The 25,321-nt window shown below is 39.9% G+C and overlaps 3 protein-coding genes across 5 annotated transcripts in view; 1 reads left to right on the top strand and 2 right to left on the bottom strand.

Annotated features, from left to right (window-relative positions):
• Positions 1-16,092, bottom strand: part of LOC110045891 (uncharacterized) — a 60,974-nt gene extending 44,882 nt beyond the window's left edge. Inside the window, exons 1-19 of the mRNA XM_089296963.1 lie at positions 15,789-16,092; positions 14,832-14,911; positions 13,064-13,222; positions 12,156-12,248; positions 11,549-11,641; positions 10,780-10,878; positions 10,115-10,225; positions 9,532-9,735; positions 8,831-9,031; positions 8,267-8,308; positions 7,734-8,038; positions 6,389-6,911; positions 5,625-5,862; positions 4,950-4,996; positions 3,442-3,815; positions 2,372-2,858; positions 1,751-1,868; positions 1,084-1,230; positions 19-68 (exon numbers count right to left, since the gene is read on the bottom strand). Coding sequence (XP_089153089.1) covers positions 19-68; positions 1,084-1,230; positions 1,751-1,868; positions 2,372-2,858; positions 3,442-3,815; positions 4,950-4,996; positions 5,625-5,862; positions 6,389-6,911; positions 7,734-8,038; positions 8,267-8,308; positions 8,831-9,031; positions 9,532-9,735; positions 10,115-10,225; positions 10,780-10,878; positions 11,549-11,641; positions 12,156-12,248; positions 13,064-13,222; positions 14,832-14,911; positions 15,789-15,874 — 3,457 coding nt within the window. The 5' untranslated portion in view covers positions 15,875-16,092. The remainder of the gene's footprint in view (positions 1-18; positions 69-1,083; positions 1,231-1,750; positions 1,869-2,371; positions 2,859-3,441; positions 3,816-4,949; positions 4,997-5,624; positions 5,863-6,388; positions 6,912-7,733; positions 8,039-8,266; positions 8,309-8,830; positions 9,032-9,531; positions 9,736-10,114; positions 10,226-10,779; positions 10,879-11,548; positions 11,642-12,155; positions 12,249-13,063; positions 13,223-14,831; positions 14,912-15,788) is intronic.
• Positions 16,093-17,442: 1,350 nt separating this feature from the next.
• LOC110045906 (citrate synthase-lysine N-methyltransferase CSKMT, mitochondrial-like) lies at positions 17,443-24,366 on the bottom strand. The gene is made up of 4 exons (XM_089296965.1): positions 24,035-24,366; positions 21,416-22,511; positions 20,763-20,832; positions 17,443-19,552 (listed from the first exon to the last, which is right to left on the bottom strand). Exons 1-2 carry the CDS (start codon positions 24,114-24,116, stop codon positions 21,778-21,780), a joined length of 816 nt encoding a protein of 271 aa, XP_089153091.1. The 5' UTR covers positions 24,117-24,366; the 3' UTR covers positions 17,443-19,552; positions 20,763-20,832; positions 21,416-21,777.
• Positions 24,367-24,402: 36 nt separating this feature from the next.
• LOC110045909 (protein-L-isoaspartate(D-aspartate) O-methyltransferase-like) overlaps positions 24,403-25,321 on the top strand; it is an 8,893-nt gene continuing 7,974 nt past the window's right edge. For all 3 annotated transcript variants that reach the window (XM_020751566.2, XM_020751567.2, XM_089296966.1), the window contains exons 1-2: positions 24,403-24,542; positions 24,609-24,713. In XM_020751566.2, the coding sequence (XP_020607225.1) occupies positions 24,446-24,542; positions 24,609-24,713 (202 nt within the window). In that variant the 5' untranslated portion in view covers positions 24,403-24,445. The remainder of the gene's footprint in view (positions 24,543-24,608; positions 24,714-25,321) is intronic.

Genomic DNA, 25,321 nt, shown 5'->3' with positions numbered 1-25,321 from the left:
GATTTAACTTGTACATACCATCACAGTCCTGTGCAGTACATTCCCACTGTCCGGCTCCTTTGCAAGTGCTAGACAAAAAAGAAAAAAAAAAAAACGAATAAATCAGAGAGACAAACGCGCAGTTAAAATCACTAAGGGATCGACTTATGGTGAAGTCAAAATCCAATGAGCTAGCTAATTGTCGTCTGTTGACTGATATAGCGCCTTGAAAGCACATGCAGTTTTGCATGAGACACCGTTCAAAAATGCCCACATGATCAACTCTCAGTAAATCATTTTTATCGATATTCCAATGTTAATTTGCTGGACTGTGGGTTACCTCGTAGTAAGTTACTTCTGGTTCTTAGTTTCGTTGGTGTCAACCCAGACCTTTAGATCGGACGACGAGTTCGAGAACGAGTTTCTTAGACTATTTTATGTTTTTGCTCTGCATAAAGAAGAAGGCCAAATAATTATGTAAAACTCAGCTTTACAGGAGCCACCTCACGGTTTAGCCTAAATTTTTCAATTTAATCTTCTCCATCCTTGTTCTTCTATGGTTTATTATGATCTTTTTGATGTTTTTCTATCTTAGTAAACTACTATTTTCAGGTTTCCTTCAGTTTCAACGTAATTTTCTACGTGGTCAAAATAACTCTAAATGCCGTGACTGAGCTCCTCTAAAATCTCGTGTTCGACTGAGAGAGACTTTTGCAAAACATCTTGCTGTAGACACGCAGCCGGCGTCAAGTTCACAGAGTTAAGAGACGATGCGATAGCTAATATGCTCAGTACAAGCACACAGAAAATCTCGAAGTCGTCCTCGTAACCGTCGTTGGATCTAAAGGTTTCTAATAGCTGATTCAAGGGACGAGTATCAGCTGGCATAAATTAAGCCTTGATATTGAAGCTGCAGCACACGCAGAACATATCCCCAACTCCTACAGCCCCTCTCTCAGATGGTCTCACATATTTGGTGCGAGCTTTCATGACATCATTCTCAGCCGAAATTAGTTCACCTTCGTTAAACTCAGTGCTGTCATTGGTAGAATGGCGCAATATACTCCTACCCCGAACAAACGCTGACCAAACTACTCTACTTACCAAGTGTTGCACTTTTCAATTCTTGAAGATCCTTTCTCGTATTCTTTTCCTTCAAAGTAACACGGACAGTCGGTTTTTTGCACGCATTTGTCGCCTCTTAGAACCATGTCGGTATCGTTACAGTAGCACGCTTCCACGCAGCCGCGCCTGCAGAAAGAGAAAAAATGTTTGCATTTTATTTGACGCATTGGTCTGTCATGATTCTAGAATAACATGTTAACCATAATTTCCGCCTCCTTGGTCCCAAAGTGACTGTTCGACCAACATACAGACCAACAGACGGACCGACCGACCGAATGCCAACCGACCAACCGACCGTATACCGAACTAAGGAACGAATGACCTACCAAAAAGAAGGACAGACGAAAGAACGAACGACCCAATGAAAGAACGAACCTACGAACGAACCTTCCCCCCAACGAACACAAACGAATGAACAGGCGACCCCCTTCCCCCAAAGAATGAAGGAACGACCCATTGAAAGTACAAACAAACTAACGAACGACCCAGCTAATGAAAGAACAACAAACCGACCAACGACCGACACAAAAGACCACCCGAATTACTGAGTAACTGAGCGACTCTCTGAAGGACGAAGTTAACAGCGGCTTGACCAAGTGAATGATTCATTTAGCGGGTCTGTGGCTGATAGGCTTGTAGTGCATACCTCTCGCAGTCTCCTTTTTGATCGGGATCCAAATCCTCGCAAGTTTGAGGACAAGCTACAGAGCCATTCTTGTGTGTGTGGCACTGTTCAAGGATCATGTCTGCTCCACACTTGAACTCTGAAACAAGATTTTGCGCTGGATTTAGCCAAAAAAAAACAATTTGCAGCAACGACCAAGACATGACAAAGCACTTTAACGAAGGTCTGTACTGTTTATAATGCTGTACAAAATGGCTTTAACTTATAAGTCTGTGGATGAAACCCAGTAGAGTGTGGCCATTCAAATGAAAGCTACTGAACAGTGCTTTCATGTGGTACTGTTTATTATGTTGTATAAGGTGACTCTAACTTATTAGCCTGTGGATGAAACCCTAGAGTGTGACCATTCAAAAAAAAAAGCTATTTGGCAGTTCTTTCATGTAGTATTGTTTATCACGCTGTACAAGAAGGTTCTAACTGTTTAGCCTGTGGATGAAACCCTCGTGACTTCAAATGAAAGCTGTCGTGCAGTACTTTCATGTGGTACTTTTAATTATGTTGTACAAGGTGGTTCTAACTTTTAGTCTATAAATAAAATCTCGGCACCTACACAGGTTATATTTTCATGTGGTGCTATCTTACCATCAGCGCAGCGAGCGACGTAATTCCGCCAACCGTTCACATTAATATCCTTCTTTGCACACTCCTTGGCGTATCCAGCAATTACGTTGCACAGGCACCCCTCGCAGCGGCAGCCGTCCTGTATACATTTGTCGTAGTACTCCTTGTAACTGACTTCGGAATGGCAGTCCTCGAAAGGCCCGATGGGATCTTTGATGACGCTACACTGCTCCAGGGTCCAGTTTTTGTTTTGCAGATAGATGTCACAGTAGTTAATGGAACTAACCACGCTCTCGGTGGCGCACTTTTCCACGGAGCGATCTGGGACCAACCATTCCTGTGCGAACTCATCGATGGTCACTATGTCGTCGTTACTGCGCATGTGGAAGTCGTCTTCTTTCATGTCGTTGAACGTGCCGCAGAGACCACAAGTTTGATCTTTCAACGTCGAGTTCACTGTCAGATACGTGTTATATCCTGTCCAGTGGACTGAAAAGGCTACACCGTTCTGAGGTAAAACGAGAAATAAGCATACATTTACATTTTAGACGAAATTGTAACCTGTAGTTCGCGGCACTTTCTTTAAATCCACACGTTCAAAAGAGGTGTCACCAAAGCGTGGCTTTCATGCAGTCTTTCCGGGTATTACTGTTTCTTATCTTGTACAAGAAGGTTCTTACTTTTTATCCTGTGGGTGAAACCCTAGCGTGTGATCATTCAACTAAAAAATATCGTGTGGTACTTTTAGGTGGTACTGTTTATCATGCTGTACCTGTTGGTTGTAACCTTTTAGTCCCGGATAAAGCCTTAGTGTGATGCCATTCAAATGAAAGCTATTAAGAAGACCGATTTATCTGCTACTGTTTAAGACGCTGTACAAGGTGGATAAATCTATCGATGAACCTTAATGTGTGGCCACCGAAATAACAGCTAGGAAGCAGAACAACTCCAGAACTTAATACATCTTTTGTCTTCTGAATAAAACTCTGGTGTGCGGCCATTCGTATAAACGTTATTGTTTTGTGATATGTTTTATTTTATACAAAGTGATTGCAACTTTTACACTATTGAAAAAATAAAAAGTAACATACCTGTAAGTCGACGTGAATGAAGATGTTCCGATCACCCAAGAACTCGACGTCCATCTTTTCTGTGGAGTAGTCCCTTGTGACGCTTGTGGTGCTGCCGTGTTCGGTTTCAATGGACGCAGTTGGTTTCTTAGAGTCATCATCGACGTCGAGAATCAAGAACGGTTCCCCGGTGACATTCACGAGCAGCTCCCGTCTGCAGTGTGAATACAAGGATGAGCAGTACCTGTTACGAATAGTGATGGAGAAGCCCCTGTCTGTTCCATTAGGCAGGTGGCAGTGCTCGGACAGCACGTAGGCGCACTGCTTCAAGTGCATTGTGTAGGACTTGCCGTCAAATGTGGTGATGTGAGGGTCGCCGATAACGGAGCAAGTACCTGAACGAAAAAAAATGCTTATGGTTCAAAAAAAGCGCTCAATGTTGTTGTTTATAATGGTCAATGCTTAGTGACACCTAGCTTCAATAGTTCACAGACAAGCCTCTTAAACTGAAAGAAACAAATATATCAACTAATCATAATACGTTTTAAAATCGATGGGCGGGAGGCAGACCAGTTGGCTATTTACAAGCATGACCGAGGAGTTGAACCAGGGTCTACCGAGAAACAGCTCCAACTAAGTGGTCAGAACGGGACTTGAACCCGCGACCTCCGGATTCCATGTCCGCCGCGCTAACCACTCGGCCACGTTGCCTCCAGAAACAATACAGAGAGTACAAACAAAGGGCTCACATCGTGGCTTTGCTGGGCATGCGCAAGTGCCATAAAACTCAATAAATCGCTTTATCTACCTCAAAGGAAGGTTTTCCATGTATTGCAGACTTATCATTACTGATATCAGAATTATTTAGGACACTAATTAAGGCGAATTAAGCGTCTTTTGCAAAGAAGCACAGTAATCTGTGTGACATTAATCTCCATCATTTTGACCCAAACTTTCAAAATTTTGTCCTAACGTAAAAGAAATTTAGCAAATATAAAATAACACTTCTCTCTATTAGCAGTGTTCAGGTTTCCCCAGAAGATTCAAGATATTAAGTTACTCCTCGTTCCCAGAGGTATGGTATTTTGTTGTCTTTGTGTGTCATCACAAAAGTTTTTTTCTTTGTCAAGATGTACTACCTTCTCATTCTCGAAAATTGCGTTGATTAAGGCTATCTTCACACTTGGTGCCAGAGCACGGTGACTGAGTGCTATTCTCGCTGGTTACTAGTGTGAACACGCCGTTTTTCCAAGTAATTCACACCAAGAATTCGGGCACAGTGCTAGTGCACGGGTACAAAGTACCAGTCGTGATCTTGTACTCGGGCACTAAATGGTACATGTACTTGGGTACTTATAGTACCCAGTGTCTGAGCCCAACACCATTTTGTACCGGTGCCCAGGCACCAGTGTTCGGGCACCAAGTGTCCAAGTGTGAACACAGCCTGAGAGAGAACTTATTTTCCATCGCAGTTGTAAAAGGCAAGAGTCAAATTTCCACAATAAGGCATTAGGAGTAAAATCACATACCTGCGCAAGGTTTCTTTTTACACAACCATTCGCCTCCATTACAGGTGCTAAAAAACATTATGAATCATTGCATTAGCAAAAGTCCAAAATCAAACGAATAAACCCTTCTTAACACTCACTGACAAAAACGCAACATAAAAAAGTTAATTGATCACCAAGAATAGTTCTGTGCTTGCTTTGCGCACGCAAGACTGTACAAATATGAATACAAGTTTTAGAGTAACTGAGTATTCTGGAGTTTAACCAAGAAAGAGCAAAGTAATGATTGAAAAAAGTTCACTACGTTTCATAATGACATATCAAGGTGGATAAAAATAATTCTAATAACTTTTATTTACCCTCTGCGGTGTTTATAGCACAAAGGCTAGTGGGGCCGAGAAAACAACTGAAACAAATAATTCATATTGAACATAACATTGTTAAGAATCCCAACTGGCCGGAGGAAAACCAGTTGGCTATCTACAAGCGTGGCCGAAGATTTAAACTCTCGGGGCTACCGTGAAACAAATTCAGGTAGCGGTCAAAGTGGTCAGAGCAGAACTCGAACCAGAGACCGCTGGATTGCGAGTCCGACGCGCTGACCACTCGGCCACGCTGCCTCCTGTAGATCGGTATTCTGAACCACAGCGCGCTACTGATTGACACATGGACACACACAGCCGAAATGATACTCACCATGTTTGGCAAGAATCCGCCCTTACTGCTCCATTGGGGTATGTGACTTTTCGATACAAGCAAGAGCACTGGCTCTTTTCCACACACACGCTACCATCCAGCCACTTTCCTTCTGGACAGTGGCAGCCATCAGTACAGGGAGAGTTGCACTTAGCCTTGTCACTGTTAATATTTCGGCACGTCAGGGGACAGGACGATCCACACTCGTTGTACTCGAACCCGGCAGGACACTGCAAAGCTATGAAACGAAAGTGGTTCGCTTGAAATGTGCATGGAGCTCATAGTTTCTGTGTGAAATTACATAAACTTATGTTTATGTGGGCATTCCATTGTTTTGCCTTTGTTTCTTTACAAAGTTGTTATGGTGTACAGAGTGTCTTTAAAACAAGCTTTCAAGTTATTCTTCCGAAACCTGATGTTTAAATCTATGGAAACACATGATTTGGTAGAAAAACAAAACTAACGAGGTTTCAACAGACAAAAATAGAACAAGGTTGTTCATATTGAAGAAGATTAATACGTGGTTTAATACGATCGAGAAATGTGAACAATTTAGGCCAAGTTCCAAGCCACCCTAATCATGCTTAAACGCAAAATGTTTATGAAACAGTTCCCTCGAAAATCGTCTGACTAAAAAGCTGAAGGTGGGACATCAAGTCATCCCCCACTGAATGGTTTTCCAAATTCTATTTTCGTGTCCCTTTCGAAATGTATCGATATTTTAAGGAGAAATTATTTTATGATCAGTCAATGTGTCTACTTACGACAAAGGTCGGGTGTTCTCCATCCCTTGAGCGTCGTGTTGTGGTACCACGCACAGACGCGAGCGTACAGCGCGAGCGAGTCGCACATGGCGTCCTGCCTGTTCGCGTAATTCGTTTTGTACATATCTGACATACACATCCCAAAAAACGGTTTGTAATCGGCCAGCTGGTGACAAGGCTGGAATGCTGGATTCTCGATGACACTGCAGTCGCGCTCAATAGCGAGTACCTCTGCAGTTGTTCGTTTAGGCACCGCTAGAACAAGGCTGTTATCGCAAGAGGTCTTCTGTTTGAAGCTGTCGGCAAACGCGTCGATCTCCTCTTGTGTGGGATTTAGATATACATTTCCCTGGATGTCAGTGAAGTCATTGGTGCTGTTTCCGTCATAAAGACCGCACAAGCCGACCAGCTTATGGTCTTTAGAGAGTTTGTAGCTTACAGGGACTTTGATGATAACATCTTGTTGGCCGTCCCACAGAATGTTGATGTGGTCCTGAGTTTTCACTAGAACGTAGCGTCCACTCTGAAAGAGAATCGAAAACGGGCTTCGAGACGAGGAAGCGTTACATTTACCAGATAAGGAAGCAATGACGAGTAAGACTTTTAACAATAAAAAAAAGAAATGATAAGGACATAGTCAAGATATTATTTATAACTAAACTAAACGGGGATGGGAAAGTGTTTTCGAGAATCGTGTTATTACTGTGAAGATTAATAGCCTGAACAAACATGTTTCTCTTCCTGCATCCAATTCATCGCCTGCAAGAGAGAGAGATTTATTCCCGTCCCACCCACCCCCCCCCCCCCTTAACCCTCTCGCAGCAAAAAAAAAATTGATGACGTAAATCAATCCTTTTCGTGCAAGGTACAACAACACCGCAAAAGTCAACTTGAAAAAAAGAATTACCACAAAAGGCCAAAAAGACAAAAATGAACCAAACTGCAACAAGGATGGAAAAGGTTAAGGAAGCCAAACACGGATTAGGAAGGACAATCTTTGAAATACATCTACGAAGTAACTCCTAAAAGCAACGGCAAAACAACATTCTCAAACTCATTGATATTCATCAAGTTTAAACACGAAAATCATGACCGTGACAGTGTTTGGATATCTGATCTTAATTAGCATAGATTTTTACGATTTGATTTCTCCGTTTTCTCCTTAGTTTTAGTTTTGATTGAGAAGATATATCAAACACTCAAGACGGTGTTTGACCACATTACCAAACAACTCGAAGTTTGTCAAAAGTACTCCGCTACACGTGATATTTTCAACTCTCTTCTCGATGGTCGCAGATGTGGTCAAACACGGTCTTTCGTTTTTGATATATTACACAGCACTCACCTTTTTCATATAAGGTGCCGCCGTTGTGTGGGGTAGATCTACGGGTGTACCCTCCACTTTCACCACGAATGATGTGTTAGTCTTTCTACCCAAATGTACGTTTACACCGTCCACAATCAAGTCTAAGGACTTTTGACACGGATTATTGATATCGCAGCTGGGATCACCGTTGAGTACCACTTTGAAATCCTCGGGGTTTTCGCTGTCCAAGACAAGCATTGATGAACAAGGGCCTGAGAATCTGTAGCCAGTGTTGTCGAATGTGTTGAAGTGCTCTCTGCCATTGACAAAACAACTTCCAGGTGCTGCAGCGGGTAAGGAGAAAACGAAAATCAGTCTCACGATTCGTTTTTCTCTAGCTCGTACCATGTGCAAGCCTTAGTCCAGTTCTGGTCTCCCTCTGTCACGCAATGCTACGCTCTCAAGACTTTTCCAAGAGTTTGGCGTTGCGTGAAAGAGAGAGGCCAGAACTGTCCCTATTAAGGTCGCTACATGTAATAAAGACTCACCGTATGTAAGTAATAAAGACTTACCGTCTATGATGGGCGGTGGTGCTACGTTTGTCGGGGCAACAACTGTAAGAACAAAAAAAAACTAGGTTCATTAAAACAAGGTAACGGACGAGTTCACACTAGAGACGGTGAAAAAGAGCTTCCCGTCCGTGACCAGTTTGTGAAAACGGGACGAGTGTGAAAACGGCGAGACTTGACGGGTTTTTGGCGGGAAACTTGCTTCTTACCCGTCCCGAATGTGAACTTACAATAGAACGAAACCCTCGACAGGGGAGTTACCCGTCCACGCGCGTTTCTTGTCTTCTAAAACGGATAACACTTATAAATCAGACAGATCATAAGACAGTTTTATCGTCCTTAAATTCGTATTAGACGACATTCTGCCAGATGGAATTTTATCTAAGAATAGTTTCCGCAACCTCGTTCCCAGGGTCCTCTCCATCCAGGGGACGGAGAGGAGAGGACACTGGCAACGAAGTTAATGTCCCCCGTATTCTTTATGAATTCGCTCATTTTTTTAAAAAAAGTATTGGATCAAGACGGTTTAACACGGGATTTTTCACTTACAAAAAAACAACTACTCACGGGTGCATTTGACTTTACAGCTCTGTTCGCTGACAAAGTTGTTAGCATTTCCGAGGCAGCCCAGAGAGCGGAAAGGTTTGCAAGACTTGCTCGCAGCCTCGTAGTAAAACGACTCATTAGCACGCTGAACCATGCCCGGTGCGATTCCGTACCCAACTGGATTCCAGATCTTTTTGCAGATGTCGTTGGTCTCGAGAGGAACTGCAAAAAAAAAAATGATTAATAAAAACATTGAACATAATTTATTGTGAACTTTTTCACGTTTTCGTAACCTGCATCAGAGTTTCAGAACAAGCATATCTCCGCTTCTTAATTCTTTGAAACGATTGCCTCTCATCAAAAACTAACCAACTCAAATAATTAATTACGTCCAAAAATACTCATGTTCCAGCCATGTTCTCGTGAAAACCTGTTCAACTGGTTAAGAACCAATACCGCAATGCGCATTTTCAAGCGCACATGCGTAAAAGTCAAGAAGATTACTACTTATTGTTTAACAACAACAACAACAACACAACTCTATCACAAACACAATAAATGAAAATAAATATAAAACTAAAAAATTGACACTTTGTAATGTTTAATAAAGGAAATGGAGCAGTTTTAGTAGTGACGCACATTATTATGAGGTGAAGCCAGGTGATTTTAAACCCTATCAAATGCTTGCTGTGAGTTTATCAGACGAATCCAAAATTACTTACGGCAATAATTCTCGCACTCTGCTTGGTTGAATGTTGCATTTTTTGAAGAGCAATGTTTATCCACTTCCTCAAGATATTTTAGACACGCATTTGTCGAGGCCGCATTTCCGGTGAAACTCAGCAAGTTGTGGTCTCGCATGTAGAAGGTTTCATCGAGAAATTGCGCGCTAATACCCTCATGATGCGGCATCTCACACGGATTCACTGAGACAAAAAAAGGAAAACTAACAGTCAATTTACACGATACTTTTATGTATCGTAGTTTTAACAAGTAATGGGTTTAGGAAGTAAAGTTATTTTCATTAGGAATACATGTAAGCAGGAAGGCAGGTAAATGGAGATAGGCGGGTAGGCGGGTAGGTAGGTGTCTAGGTAGGTAGGGAGGTAGGGAGGTAGGGAAGGAGGGAGGTAGGGATGTAGGGAGGTAAGTAGGCAGCCGGGTATATGGGCAGGTAGGTAGGTAGGTAGGTAGGCAGGTAGGTAGGTAGGTAGGTAGGTAGGTAGGTAGGTAGGTAGGTAGGTAGGTAGGTAGGTAGGCAGGCCGCTATTCAGAAGTAAGAAGGTGGGTTCTTAGGCAGCTTACCATGGTCGCATCCCTCGCCATGGAAACCAGGTCGACATGTGCACATTAGTTTTCCCGCAGTTGCGTTGTACTCGCAAATCCCGCCAACACCACAGTCAGGATTACACAGTGCTGAAAAGAAAATGGAAATGCGTTGACAAAAGAATAATTTAATAACTTGCAGAGCGTCGTAATGTCCTTGTGTACGCACGAACTTAAACCCAAAAATCACAGGGCGAAATATATCCCTGTCTTATTACTTGAGCTTAAAGAACTAGTTCATTCGAACTTTTGCGCCAGATTTTTTTTTGTTGCCCCCGTTTTTTCCGTCTATTTGGTCATGGGAACGAAAAACTATGGCACATTCCCTGTTAAGTACCTCCCCCCCCCCCCTCCCTTAAAACATGGCTTCTTCTTCAAAAACTTCAAAGCTACTTCAAAATATATAGTTTTTGAAAAAGGTGACTTCAAAACTAAAAAAAAATGTCAAAAAGCAACACTTGCTTGTGCGCTGATCATGGAGAACTTGTCAAAAGAGATAACAAAATCTATGACGTTATGAGGAATAAGCTGTACAACGAGCACTGCAGCTTCAGAAAGTACTTCTCAAGGGATCTGTTTATCAGTTTGAACGAGGAAACAAAGATTCTCAAAAAGAACGCATTAGCATTCCGCAGTTCACTTACATTTTTTGCAGTTAGTGTCACGGTCATAACCCGCTGTACAATCACAGACGTTTGGTGCATCACAAGTTCCACCATTTTGACAATACGGGTCACAAGTAGCTACCAACAAAAAAAAACATAGAAAAATACATTAATAATATAAACTATGAGAAGTGAAGTACAGAAACCTGTTGTGATTTTGTCTCACCGAGGTAAAATTATTTTGAAACCCTCGTGGGCGCTTGAGTTTTGAGTTTACTTGTGTTTCAACCACGAAATCTTATGCATCTTTGTACCTGTTACTCGTTTTGGCACATAGTCAGTAAGAGTTGTTTTACCCAATAGATATTTAATTGCAATCCGTATTATATTCTGATGTAGGAACTTAAGCGTATGGAAAGACTTGACTCGAGCATTGGTGTGTTGCTCGTGTGTTGCGATATTCAAGACTACACAGAAAATTGACTAAACTTTTCGTTCAACTTTCCAAAGCAAAAAAAAATAGACAGTAGTGTGAACGCATTTACGCAGAATGCTTCTGATAACGGGGAACGTGATGTGTTTCTTGTGTGTCGAAATATTCAAGACTACGCAGAAAAATGATATATAAGCAAAATATGAAATGGACAGTCGCGTGAACGCATTCACGCAGAATGCTTCTCATTACAAGGCACGTGGAGAGCGCGGCGGGCAAAACGCCTTCTACGTACCAGAACCATTTCAGCCGTTAGAACATATATTCACACAAAGAACAACATCAGCGCAGACTGAAACTGTTTTATATACCTACCTCTGTCGCAGAGATCGCCTGCCCAGCCTCCGGAGCAAACGCAAAGATTGTTCACGCAAGCTGCTCCGTTTTGACAGTTCTTGGTGCATTTAGCTAGAAAAAAAAAAGAGAATTAAATCAATAACAATTCATAATAAAAATATTTTAACTAACATTACCAAAGGAACTTGTAGCTCACCTGCTGTGTTTATGAATGTTCATTTTCGTTTCACATAAGATTTTGATCTTCGTTCATGTTGTGCAATACTACCTTACCAGGTAGAGGAAAGTGAAGAGTAAGGTGGAGAAAGAAGTACAGGAGAAGATGAATGGGGGTTAAAATGAGGGGGGTGGTCAGAACAATTAAACTTTTTCAAGTCGAAGCTTTGCGTTTTCAGTAAAACTCTGCCTTATGACCCTCTCGTAATACGACCACCTAGTTTTGTCTAGTTCCTAGGCCGCGATATTTCATCGAGGTCAATCTGTTAAGGGCCACGTGACCCGTTGTCTCAGTTTTTGTCACCGAAATTAGCCCAGTGTGACTGATAATGTTGAGATCTGGAGGTCGCAAGAAGACTTATTATAGGAATACGGTAACTAGTAGCTTAAAAACTATCTTTGTACTCACGGGTTTGACAATGGTCTCCTTCCCAATCCGCTGTGCACATGCACTTTCCACTTCGACATATTCCATTATTCAAACATGCAGGCGAGCAGACCTCTGAAAAAGTAAACAAAGTAAATATTTACTCATCTTTGGAGTTGTCACACAAGGCTTATAAGAATCTTCAGATGCAAAATACTCCGTGTAAAGGTTGAGTGAAAAGGCCCTTTTTACAATAACTGTCTAATTTCTCGCGCGCTGATTAGCTCATTTTTATCATCAATAAGAGTGCAGACGGATAAAATTTTAATTTACGCAAGCTTTCAAGTTCAACTTTCAGCTGTCAAGCTGTCAACTTTTAACCAGTGAGACTGTATGGACTTTTTTAAGTAGCCAATCAAAAAGCAAGAAAAGTTGTTGTGTTCGCGACATTTTGAATAAAATTCAGTTATCTTTGTTTACGGCAAGTTTACAGCGTCTTTTCCCCTTATTTATTCCCGGCATTTTACCATTTTGACGTCAGTTTTTTTTATGCGTCTGACCTCTTATTGATGATAAATTTGGTCATAACATTGTCAAAGTTTACTGCGGAACCACTCGCCTGCGGCTCGTGGTTCCACAGCCACTTTGACAATGTTATGCCGCAATTTGTTATCAATAAGAGGACAGACGCATAAAAAACTGGCGTCAATTTGTTAATTTGACAGAAAAAGAGGTACATCAGCCGATAATGTCTCGCAACTTGTTGGTTTGATTTAAATGAAGCAATTTGCAACGGACACTTGTCGGAAGCCTGTCACACTTGAACGGCAAAGTTGTAGCGTTTACATCCGTCTTTAAATCATCTTAACTCCTTTGACGGCGATCGTTACTTCAAGATAAAAAAATGAAAATAAAAAATATAAATTTAAAAACACGTTATTCCAACCCACCCTGCGTGCAATCGATTCCAGTCCACCCGGCGGGGCAGACGCACGTTTTGTTGACACATGTTCCGCCGTGCGCGCACGCTGGCACGCAAACATTTTCGTCATTCTGGTCTGGAATGTGACGCTGAATGTTCGACCTCCTTATAGGTCCGTAGGCATCATCTGCAATAGAAGGTTAAAAGGTTACACTTCAAGGGAGTAGCCGGGAAAAAAACTTCAGACTGAGGCTACGTCCATGGTCAAATTATTTTCCTAGGTAGACTAGGTATTTAGCAGTGTTTCTTTCCCCCTTCAAAAAAACAAAAAAATATCAGAAACGGAAAAAAAGACTGAGGCAAGCGCTGCTGCCGGCTATTACATCAAAGTGTTCAATTTAATAAGCCAAAAAATATATATTATTTGAATTCAAGGAATAGATTCGTCTTTGCTGAGTAAAGGATGAAACCAAAATTTCAAAAGAAACCAAGCCAAACTGAATAAGAGTTCACCTTAAGATATAAATTCAGTTATAACATGACCTAATAGTAAAATAACGTGCGCGTGTCACTCTGGCGGGAAAATGTGGTAGCCGTGGTCAAGAGTTTTTTGAAAATACGTCATAGCGAAGTAAACAAGTTTTGGAAATGCAGGTAAACTGTCTGTAGAAGATTATAATATTTATATTATATATTATTAGCGAAATGTGGCACAAAAAATAATAAAGTTACAAAAACACAGAAAAACAGTAAACTCGAACCTTTCTAAAATAAGGAAACTGCTACCTAAATCAACTCAAGCTGCAACTGTTACATTATTTTGTTCGTAAAGAGTGGTGTGAGATTTATGACGAAAATGGTTCAATTGGTGCAATTACTTTTTTGTCTAGCCGTGAAAATTAGATTTCCAGTCACGTGACACTGTTCCGACGTCATGCACCACATAACAACTAATATTATTAATGTTGCTACGCTCGCGTTTCTACTAACGAAAAAATTTAATTTTCATTTTGAAGATTTCGTTTGCCTTTTATACCAAAATCTGACAACAATAGAACGTAAATTTGGAGAGCAAATATTTTTTACCCTAAATAATTTTCAAGTGAAAATCGCCCGTTTGATAGAATGAAAAATAAAGTTTTCAAACTGACCTGGTTTAGTGCTTTTAATACAACGAGTTCTTAGAGACTAAAAATTAATTCTCAAAATTTCGTCTCAAGATTGTTAACTGTTAAATATGAAAATGAACATGGAAGTATGATTGAAATTCTAAGTTTTAATCCTTATGTGTTTTACTAATTCTTGTTCAGACGCCCAAGAATTTTTAAGGCCATATTACTGAATTTTTTCGGTTTCTACAAGAAGAAATAAATGTTAAAGATATATTAATTTTCCTTCTTATTTACGCTTTTCTAGTCATTTTTGTTTCACTCCTATCTTAGCAATACCTGTACAACATTCAAGGATGGGGAAAAATGGGAGGCGACATATTTCGATCTGAATAGAGTAGTGTAAATCATAAAGGATTGAACGCATTTATTGGAGAGATAGGCACTTCTGCCAAGGAGATGAAAAGGTTAATGTTTTGGAAAACCAAGAAATTATTTAGTGCGAAAGAGGAACATATTTTGAAACAATCCCTTTTAAATTTACACAGTTGAAGATAGTCTCATGAGCTGAATTTGGTTTAAAAATGGGCGATGTTACATAACAAAGATTCGTTCTTACAAATGGAAGAGAATCAGTGCATCTCACGAAGAAGGCCCACAATAAGAAATACGGAGGCGTTCACTTACAACTTCGGAAAGACCGTTGGTTTCTCTCTAAGTCAGCGAGTCCGTCTACTTCGGCTTCGAATGTTTCGGGCAATTCATTCCTGAAATAAGAAAACCGTGATTGTAAAAACACAGTTACATGACGAATTAAAAATCTTAGATCTGCTAACCTCCCCATCTTGTAGAGAGGTATTCATGGTAAAATACCACCCTCAAGACATTTTCAAAGCGAGAATACGGGAAAATAAACTTGATTTTTGTGCAAATAGTTCGAAGTTGATACATAGCGAAATATTCATGGTATCCTTTCGGGAAAGTGATATTTGGCAGCTAAATAACGTACTTTTAACATGGATTTCTCATTCTGTTCAAATTTGTATTTTTCTTCTGTAGTAGCTTAATGTACATGTGTGAAAATCAGGAACATTATGGCAGTGAAAAATGGAGACTGAACTTTAGGGCCGACGCTACAGCAAACATGCATGACTCCTCTTCCACACAATTTTCTTAGTATTAAAGAGCAGAAACAATACTTTAACAGTTTTGGTCAAGCATCTTTTTCGGGGTAAAACCACGTCGTTTTAAAATGTCGAAAAAAGGTTTTGAAAATAAGAAAATAAATTCACAATTATTTAATCCCTCTGGGGTTTCATCCAATGAAAACTGTTCAAAAATAACGATAATCTTCGTATTTTTACAAACTTGTTCACGACAACTGAAATACACCAAAAAATAATCCTTTAAAACCTGAATTAAAAAGTATTTTTCTCCTTGTTTTCCCCTCAGTTTTCTAAGTTCCGATTTTCAGAACTAAATCGCTTAAAGTACAATGTATCTCTCTTGCACAATTTCTAATACGTAATCGCGAAATTCTGCCACTGCGAGCGTTTCAAATAGCTAGTTAAGTCTTAAAGAGAAACCCTTTTAAACTTGTAAGCTAAAACTACCAAGAGACATAAAAAGATAACGACATTTTACCTTAGTCCATCAGCAATTCCAATCGTGAGAAACAGAGCTAAGAAAGCGAAACGGGTCACTGGGTGAAATCGCGCTGTATTACGCATTCTACAGCAAAATTATTTCTTTTTTTATCTCGCGCCCCCAAGTCCAAATTTTGGTTCTCCTTAGCGAGTTAACCAGGCGTTTCTATCTTTTAGTCTTCTTTCTTTAAGGCCGAGATTGGGGGCTGAAGACTTGTGGCCTGTAATAGTGTTGATGGTTTCAGCTAAAGTAAATTTAACTCTACTAACAAACAGCCAGTCCCTGCTCAACCAATAAGATTTAAGGTGTGATCAAAAGATTGTTTCAAAGGGGCTTTCTTAGCCATGGCGACATGCAATCTGCGACACCTTATCTCGAAAATATCAGAAAAATCACAAAATACGCTGTATCCGTAGAGATTTTCGCATTGTCCTCGCAAAGAATGCACCCTCTCAGCCACTGGGCGTCCGAGATTTCTTTCTAATTCAATCAAAAACCATCAACGCAATTACTTTAATAAACAGCGTAACACATATCTGTTATTTCTCCGGGAGAAAACAAGTGAGAATATCGAAAGAGACATGAAATTTGTATTGTTATATTTCAAAACCACAATCGTATTTTGAGTTTTTGAGATTAATTTGCCATCTAAGTAGAATATTCGACCATGTCTGAAGGTACAAAATTCTGAATCTCACGGAACATTATAAATAAACCAAAATTTTACAGAAATGTGTAAATGTTAAAAAAAAAGGCGAAAAAAACATTTTCTCCAGATGGCGTGAACCTAACATAATTCTTCGTAATAATGATAGAAAAAAGGACTAAAGATAGGCTCTTGAAAACTTAAACCGTTTAAAAATACCTTCTGTTTTATTTATATTTTAGCTGAGGTGATTTCCTTTCTTTATTGCATCGAAAAAAATTAAATGTGACAATTTAGTTATTCCTAAAGCCGAAATCTCAAGAGGAAAACGATGTTAATTTCTTGAAACTACCACTAAAAATATTAAAGTCAGTTGATGTCTTCAATGATTAGAACTTTAAGATTCGGTTTTTCGCGTTAAAATCACTATAAACTGAACAAAGCCGATTCTATTCGCCTTCTAAACGATAATAAATGGCCCATTCCAAAGAATTTTGAGCGTTTATTCCTCTTCTACCATCGTTTAAAAATCATTTTCAATCTTAATACTAAAATAAATTTAAACGGTATCCTTTTGAGCAAATGGAAAGGTTTACTCTCGTTATTTGCATTGAATTGACGCAGGAGCAAATGAAAACCCAGGGGACGCCTGGTAACGAGTTTAGATTTCCAAAAGCGTAGATTGCTGTCTTAATTAAATAGCTTCATAAAACGAAACTTCTAAACCCGTCTTCTTCTAATTTCCCTCTCTCTTCGGAACAAATCTCCCCATCTAACTGCTCTCAAGCATAGTATCATTTGATAACTACAAATGCCTTAATTGAACGATGCGTTTTATAAATTTGCAAACACTTCATTGTCATTTCGTGATTTCCAAGTTACCTCAAGACAAGAGTGGGTGGCCACCTCGAGCCCACTTCATCATTTCAGTTATTGATAACAGTCTAACAGGAAAGTAACCGTAAAACCATAGCTTTTCTGTTGTTGCTCACATTTAGGAATAGGAAGATTTGAATCAATTTTATTTCTTAACACCAAACCACAATGAACATACAATGATTTCACTGAAATAGCACATTAAATTACATTCAATACAGTGCTTAGTTCAACTTAAAATGATTTCGTAACATTTCTCAGCGTAGTTAGGACTTCAAACGACTAGAAAATTCTCATAATTACTAAAACAATTATACGAACTTTCCCTCTGGTTAAGCACTATATAGTAATACAATAGTGAAGCATGATAAGATAAAATGCGACACATTCGCCCCTGAGCTCTTTTACTACGCACTTCCAAGACAATTTCCCTGCCTATACGAATTTTTTTTCAGGAACAAACCAAACGTGCCGATTAAAGAAATCACGCCTGCCACCTTACCTTACCACCCATTTTCACTGACATTACGTTCTTGAAACTTCGCCCACATGAACGCAAATAAGATGCTGCACGCCGGAAACACGTGCAATATCTTAACGTTCACGTGATTATATCACTGGAGGTTGCTGTGTTGTCATGATCACGACATTGGACTGAAAAGCATGGGATACTATGAACTTTAGGTCGAAATCACGTGCAATGCGCTCCTAGTTCACATGATTGGACTAAACAATGACGCACCTTGAGCCAAGGTTCCTAAGCGAATCGTTTATTTTATGTGGGCGCTGTAATAAGCGTCATTATTAGAAAGTTTAAGAAAACCACAACGGCACCGGCAACGAGAACGTCGCTAAACAAAAGGTTTGATGAGCAATACAATGCCTGTACACGTGCGTTATAATTCTTGGCACATTTCTTTGTCGCCCTCTGCAAAACAGCAACGTGAAATGACCAAATTCTGTGTTGCCCAGAGAACGTGAACCACGTGTATTTCGAATTTTACGCTGTGTTCCATATTCAGTTTTGAAATTTTGACAAATAGAAACAAACTAAATGACTCTAGAGTATGGCAAGATTCGTAGGTAAAATATTAATGGACATTGTCCTCGCCGTCGCAGTCGTAGTTAACTCCCTTACAGCAATAGCAGCCTTGATAGTTTCGCTCTTATAATGCAAATTAGCCATGCGGTCTGCAAGGGGTCAAATATTGGAGAGAAGACAGATCCCTGAAAATCAGCTCGTCCTAATAATGGAACTGTTGTACCTAAATTATTTTTGAGAACCAAGTTACCGAATATTGATTATATAATTACGCTTAGTTTGAAATAGTAAATCGTTATCTTGACTTTTAACTCATCAAGTCATTTTTTTTTCTTTTTAGAAATACATCGAATAGCCTCATATTTAGAGTACTTTAAAGTATACGTAATTCTAACACATACATTTTATCAGAAATAATAGGAAACTAGTTGGAATTTGCTGGTTTAAACGTATTTGTCGCCTCAAAAATGACTTACCTAAACATTTGTATGGTAATCAAGTGGTTACGAGTGAAATTAGGAAATAATCTCACGGGAGTTTTGGCAAAATTCTAATAATTTTTAGAATTTTGACAAAACCCAAGTGAAATTTTTTCTTAATTTACGAGTATACCATATGATTACCTTTTAATATCATTAGTGACAAATTACGCTTACAATCGTGGGTTTATGTCAAGAGAATACGCGTCAAACGTTGCTATGGCAATTTTGTAAATTCACATCTGAAATAATAAATTAACGCTAAAATTTCGCGCCAAAAGTGAGGAGTAATTTGCCAACCAAGATATTTACATTATAATACGAAAACAAACATGGCGGTTACAGTGAATAAGGTCAATTACAAGTGTGTTTGTACCATGTTTTCAAGATGGCAGTTATCCATGTTAATGAGACCCAAAAGGGAACCTGGAAAGGCAGATTGAAAGAACAAAATAGCCGGATCTGCTGAATATGAGAGATCATTCTCTGCGTTGTCAAAAATCAAGTCCCTTATGTGAAACCATACTATTGATGAACCCTTGTCTAAACTTTCCTTAATGCATTTACATCAAGATGTTACCAACGAGCGATATCAAACAAAATTTTTGGTTTTCATATTGGATCACAATGCGTCAGTTGTTTCCACATCCAACATGGCCGCCACAATTTGTCATTTGAATCTCTCGGTATTGGCTTCAAACCATCAATTGCTCAACGTCTGCCACGAAAAAACAGAGGAGAATCTTTAGAGGCTATTCCCTGACTACAGGCATTGACTTCTAAGAGATTTACTACGCCAGCATGTTGGATGGCGACTGATCTTCCCCGCAGTCGTTATTAGTGTCGTCATACAAAGCTTCGGTGCGACTGGCTCAAGATTATACACGCAATGTTGTGATGGTATCAACGCGGAGAAATGCGACACGACTGGCTCAGGATTGTAGGAATGAAGCTGTGAATGGCTTAAACGCGGAAAACAATGCGGTTCGGGTTTAAGAAGGAGTTTGCGCTAGCGGGGAGTCCAAAATAGGTTTAGCGGAATGCAGGACGAGAGTTAAAATGGAAGTGGGATAGATTTTCATGGCGGGATGCGAGATGAAAATACTTGGCTCATACTTTGCTCATCTGAACAGGCGGGATGCGGGATAGTTTTGACCTTGACGGCGGGATGCGGGATGAAAAACAGAAAAGCACAGGTTACGGACGTTACGCGGAGAACTACGACTCTAACCAGGCGGGATCGGCATAAATATTTTGATTAGGGCGGTATGACTAGGCTTGATTTCCACAAAATGGCTGGAAATAGAGCCTACGGGATGACGGGATTGAGCCAAAAATAACGGCAGGATGCGGGATTGAAAAAGCCTATGTTTAACCCGCTTCGCGCTTGGCGATAAGAAGCGTTCTGTGAGGACCCTAATAACGGCCAAGGAGGAGACTATATGGAAACTGAATTGTTAGTGCGATTTTAAGGTATTACGTCTTGAAAGATACCTGACTTTACAGCATAAATGGTTGCTTTTTGCAAATGTAGACTAAATGCGTTTGCCAGAAAGCGTTTCAGTTACGCTCCTCCTTGACAGTGAAGATCGCCATACTGTACTATTTTTGATTTATTTTTTACCACTTTCTGATGGCTTTTGTTTAAACCAGCCAATCAAATTGCAGGAACTGTGAAAGGAGGAGAGTTAAATTGACAGAACATGAATGTAGAGCTTGACAACACAGTAATTGACAAGAAACGAAAGCCAGCAGAAAGTTGCCACAAAAGATATCAAAAAAAACAGTTGTGAAAAGTTAATGAAAATAACTTAGTCAAACGTCAACCGTTGAGCGATGTTTACTGTAGTTGTGATCACAATTTGACAAAAACACTTCACCACAAAAATACTGGTACAAGCGCTTACGAAGCATTTGATTCTTCTTACCAAACTTTCAAGTCTCTTGACGTATTTCTTCTTCAAATTTCAACGCGCCTCAGTGTTTTACATTCAGATTCTGAAACATGAAGAATATTGTCTTGTTACTAATAGAGTAGTTCTGTTGAGCTAGTAAAGGTCACTTCGGTTGTTTACCATTTACCCAAAAAAATCCGGAAATTTCGGATAGAATGTAAATGGAGAGATTAATTTTGTCTCCCCGAACGGAAATTTCCTCGGGAAAACGGGATTCCTTGAAAAGAAGACAAAAATTCCCAAACGGAATTTCCGAATGGAAAATGTGCCTTACACTTGCTAGTTTTTACTAGTTCCAGGCCTTATGGCTTGGATCGCCTTTGATCCAGTCTTCCGGGAAAAAAAGTGAAAATGGAACGAGCTCATCCCCGTGGGAATTTCCATTCGGGATTTGACGCGTCCCATTTACTACAACTGTCGAACAACCGGTTTTTCCGAGTAAACGGCAAACAACCTTCAATTCACCCTCGTAAAAGCGCGCAACATAACCCGTAGACGGAATGGATAAATTTACACCTTTTTGTCAACCACCCTTGTTCCCAAGGTATCTCTTGCCCCTGGGAACTTATCCCTGGGAACCTATTCCTGGGAACTTATCCCAAGCACAATTTACAGTATCAACTCACCTCGCAATCCGAAGGACAGAACCAGCACACTTGGTAACGACTGTATTTTGTGACGTCATTTAACGGAATGACCGCATCATACCCCATTGATCTGACCGCGACTTAATAAGGAGCCTAGGAACTAGGCACTGAGGTCTCTTTTCTTTGTGTTTCGTGTTTATTGTGCATAGCTGATACATTTTAACAATGTCTGAACCATAAGGAGAGGGACATATCATTAATTATAAAGAAAGTAATGTATGCTTCTGTCTTCGCGAAATTGAGAATGTCAGTAGTGATTTACCACCATTGAAATCACCACTATGTACAAGGCTTGTTCTTTGCAGTAACCTCAACAAATCAACTTCCCGCTTCCACCATTTTTATGCCGCGTTTACTTTGTGTACAACATACAGAAAGTGTTGAAAACCAGAGTGTACATCCAGTTCTCGCCAGGAAATTCGTATCTTGAAGCTCTTAGATGTGGTGAAGCCTGCTTGAGGTAATTCGCGTTGGACTTTTTCTAATGCATTTAAACGCAATTCGGGAGGTTCGTCTGAAAATTGAACTAGTTTTCCATGTGGCTTCAAGACGCGTAGGCATTCCCCCACGACTTCTAAAAAGGCACTTTCTCCATTGGGTCCCTTTAAAACTGCATCAGAAGTGCCCTTGTCGATAGCCAATGAAAACGTTCCTTTTCTAAACGGCAAATTCTTAGCGTCGGCCTCGTGACACGCCAATCCCATCCAGCCAAGGTCAAGGTTAGTTTCCAGTCTCCCCTTCGCATCGAGTGTCTTTTTGGCAAGAAATCCTCGCTCACGAATTACTTTCCTCAGTGCTTTTATCGCTTCTGGCGAAAAGTCGATACACTCGATGCGGCATTTATGGTTTAAGTGTTCAAAGAGTTTTAAACTGAAATCAGAGGTACCACAACCAATTTCTAAGATCCTTGTAAAGTCCTTGTCACTAACAGGGGGTAGGTGAGGCTGGAGATGTCCACAAACGTCTTCAAATTGCACAAACCACTCGAAGACTTTATCACCTTGGCGGCACGCATAAAAGTTGTTCCAGAACGATTGATCAGACATGTCTCCAAATTGGCGCCTCAAAAAGAAACCTGCAAACAAATCAACAATGTTGCTTATCTTATCTGGTGATAACTCATAGATGGATCTTAAAACCTTGTGCTTCTCTATTTACTCTACAATGAAGTTTAATAACACCCACCCTTTCACAAAAGATTACCTCCATAAAGAACAAGACACAGATAGCCAACTTGGAAAGCATTGACTGGGTGCATAGCAACCGGCTGCTTAAAAAAAAGTCTTGTGGACTTTTCACTACCTCGTCTTTACAAATATACATTTACCTATTTCTTATATTTTAGTTTTTTTTTTTAATCTTTTTACAGTCGCTTTTCATCTTAGTTGAAAACTTAACATTTGAAATGTACACAGACAAGCTGATACATGATATTAACAAAAACTGATTAAGTTTGGGTCTATAAAAATCGGTTATTTTGGTACAAATAAAGTATGCTTCTCGTTGTTGCTTGAGTCAATGGACAAACACAGGACAGAGATATTATAGGACCATAATCTCACAGGGGCTCTTAGGGTAAACTTTTGACAGGGAGGTGCAAAGCACTGTTTGGGTTTGAAATTTGCAATCTGACAATGTTTTGGGTTACCAAATATTTTGTAATGACTTTTTTGGGATATAAGATTTTGAGAGGACTTTTGTTGAGGGTGGACAAAGCATAACTAAGGGTTCCAAGCTGTACGTCAAAAGTTTTTGGACTTCTTATGCAGGCCACCAAGACACAAGTTTTAGCATGCAGAATTTCTTACAGATTTGTATTGGTCAAATCTGTATGAAAGCTTGCACAATTAAGGATTTATGGTACAAGTGATAACTGAAATTCTCTCAAAATTGAACGAGCCTTATAGGCGAGTGCAATTTGACAGAATTTTCAAATATCACATGTAGGGTAAATCCTTACATGTAATTGCTCAAGCCTTTATACGATTACTCATTTTTCACATGACTGAGAAATTTAGGGAAGCACGCATGGTAATTTGTACTGCAGTGCAATTAAAAATTAACAATAAATGGACCTGCTCTCAGCCAATCATAATGAAGTAATTTTTTTCAGTTATATAAAAATATAATATATATATATAGTGACATAATTTCACTTCAAACGTTTGCTTGCTCATTTTGCATTATCGATTGTACTCAACACTTTCATGGACACTGGACAAGTACAAGAAGCATGTTCTGGATTCTGCCTCACTCATATGCCCTGCTTTCATGAAAATATTCCTGAATGCTTACTCAACAATGCACGTATTCATTAGTAACAGATGTAGGGGACGCGCCTTGGGGCCTTCCTCCCCCTCCCCTAAAATTGGCAAAATTAGGGCCAGAAAAAACCTTATAAAAAGGTCTAAATTAGCCAATGTTTACTATTTCTTAACTATAAAGGTAACCAAAGAAAGGTAACTAGTCAAACTAAAATTCTCAAGCTGACAAAGATCACAAAATATAAAATAAGTGCAAGTGACAATGATTTTGGTGTTACCAGTCACGCCATCATGTCACGCCAGCTACAAGCAAACCACCCGGTACGAATCTTACCTTTCTGTAAGGCCAGAGAATTGAAACTTGCCTTGACTGAAAGATGAAGGAACCTTCGTCCAATTGCAAACAGACTCATCATTCACATCTGAAAGTACCGCTCGGTCTTAGCTGTTTTAGGGATCTCTGTTTCAACGCCCGGATTCAACGTAGACAGGTCAGGCTGAACGTCGTGGTGTGAAAAACAGAGAAAACTTGCCATTAACCTCTTCACATGGAATGGCGTTTGCAAGGGCTCTTTCATAAGAAGACTTCGTTAATATGAAGCGAGTTGTTCGTGAATTCATTCTTAATAACGTCCACGTCGACGTCGGCCATTTTGAACTTTTCAAGGGCCATTGAGTATGCGATCGTTATCAGCAGTCAAAACTAATTTGTGTGTGCGCTGCGCATAGTAAACTATCATGGCGGATGGGCGCTACAACTAGCAGACTTGCTCTATTTGTCCGAAATATGGCGTGGAGATCACACGGAGATAGCAACACTGATCTTATAGACCAGCTTAAAAGTATGAAGTGTTGTGATTTGTTCTGCCAAGTGTTCTTTTTAACCTCGCGTCTTGTCCTGTTTTTAGTTCATGAAGTCTTAAAGAGCAAGCGTGTGGAAGATGCTCTTCGACGTGTTGACAGAAAGCACTACTGCCGAACTCGCGCATTTGAAGATTCTCCGCAACCGATAGGTTCGTGTGATGCACATGACATTTGATAAATAAGCTAATGCTGTAAACAGTAGTATGTCCACGCGCAAATATCAGCTGACTACAAGGCCAGCCCACTGTCACCACTGCCAAAAAAAAATAATAATGATAATTAAAAAAAGAAAACAAAACATTCCCCTTTCCCCGGATAGGCTGGGAGATTTATTTTGGAGTGGCACTAAATTGATGAACCCAAACTTTTGAGGGTTGATAATTATTGCCGATGTTCTTACTTATATTATTTATGTTGCTACATAACATTTTAGAGAGGGTGGAGGTGGGTTACACATGATGTTTTTTTGTTTTGTTTTGTTTTGTTTTTGTGAGGCACTGTCTGTGATTTTAATTTGTAAGAAATAACAAATTTATTACACGGGTAAGCCAGCTCAGAGGGCAACAAAAATGAACCAAGCAGATTGCTGTATTGCTGGACCATTGTTTTCCAAGTATTGGAAAAAAAGGTGCCGCGAAATTTAGTGACCTTTATAAATCCTTTTATTTAAGTTTTCCGTCTGCTAGGAGTTTACATACGAGTAGGAGGGCTCAAATTTCAGTTCAATGCATGTCCTTATTCCTCATCATCTGACTGA

This window comes from Orbicella faveolata, unplaced genomic scaffold (genome assembly GCF_042242905.1).
Source record: "Orbicella faveolata isolate gen_17 unplaced genomic scaffold, um_ofav_v1 contig_27, whole genome shotgun sequence".
Taxonomy (NCBI): Eukaryota; Metazoa; Cnidaria; class Anthozoa; order Scleractinia; family Merulinidae; genus Orbicella; species Orbicella faveolata.
The sequence above is the reverse complement of the archived record's forward strand: the minus strand, read 5'-3'. Positions and strand labels throughout refer to the sequence as shown.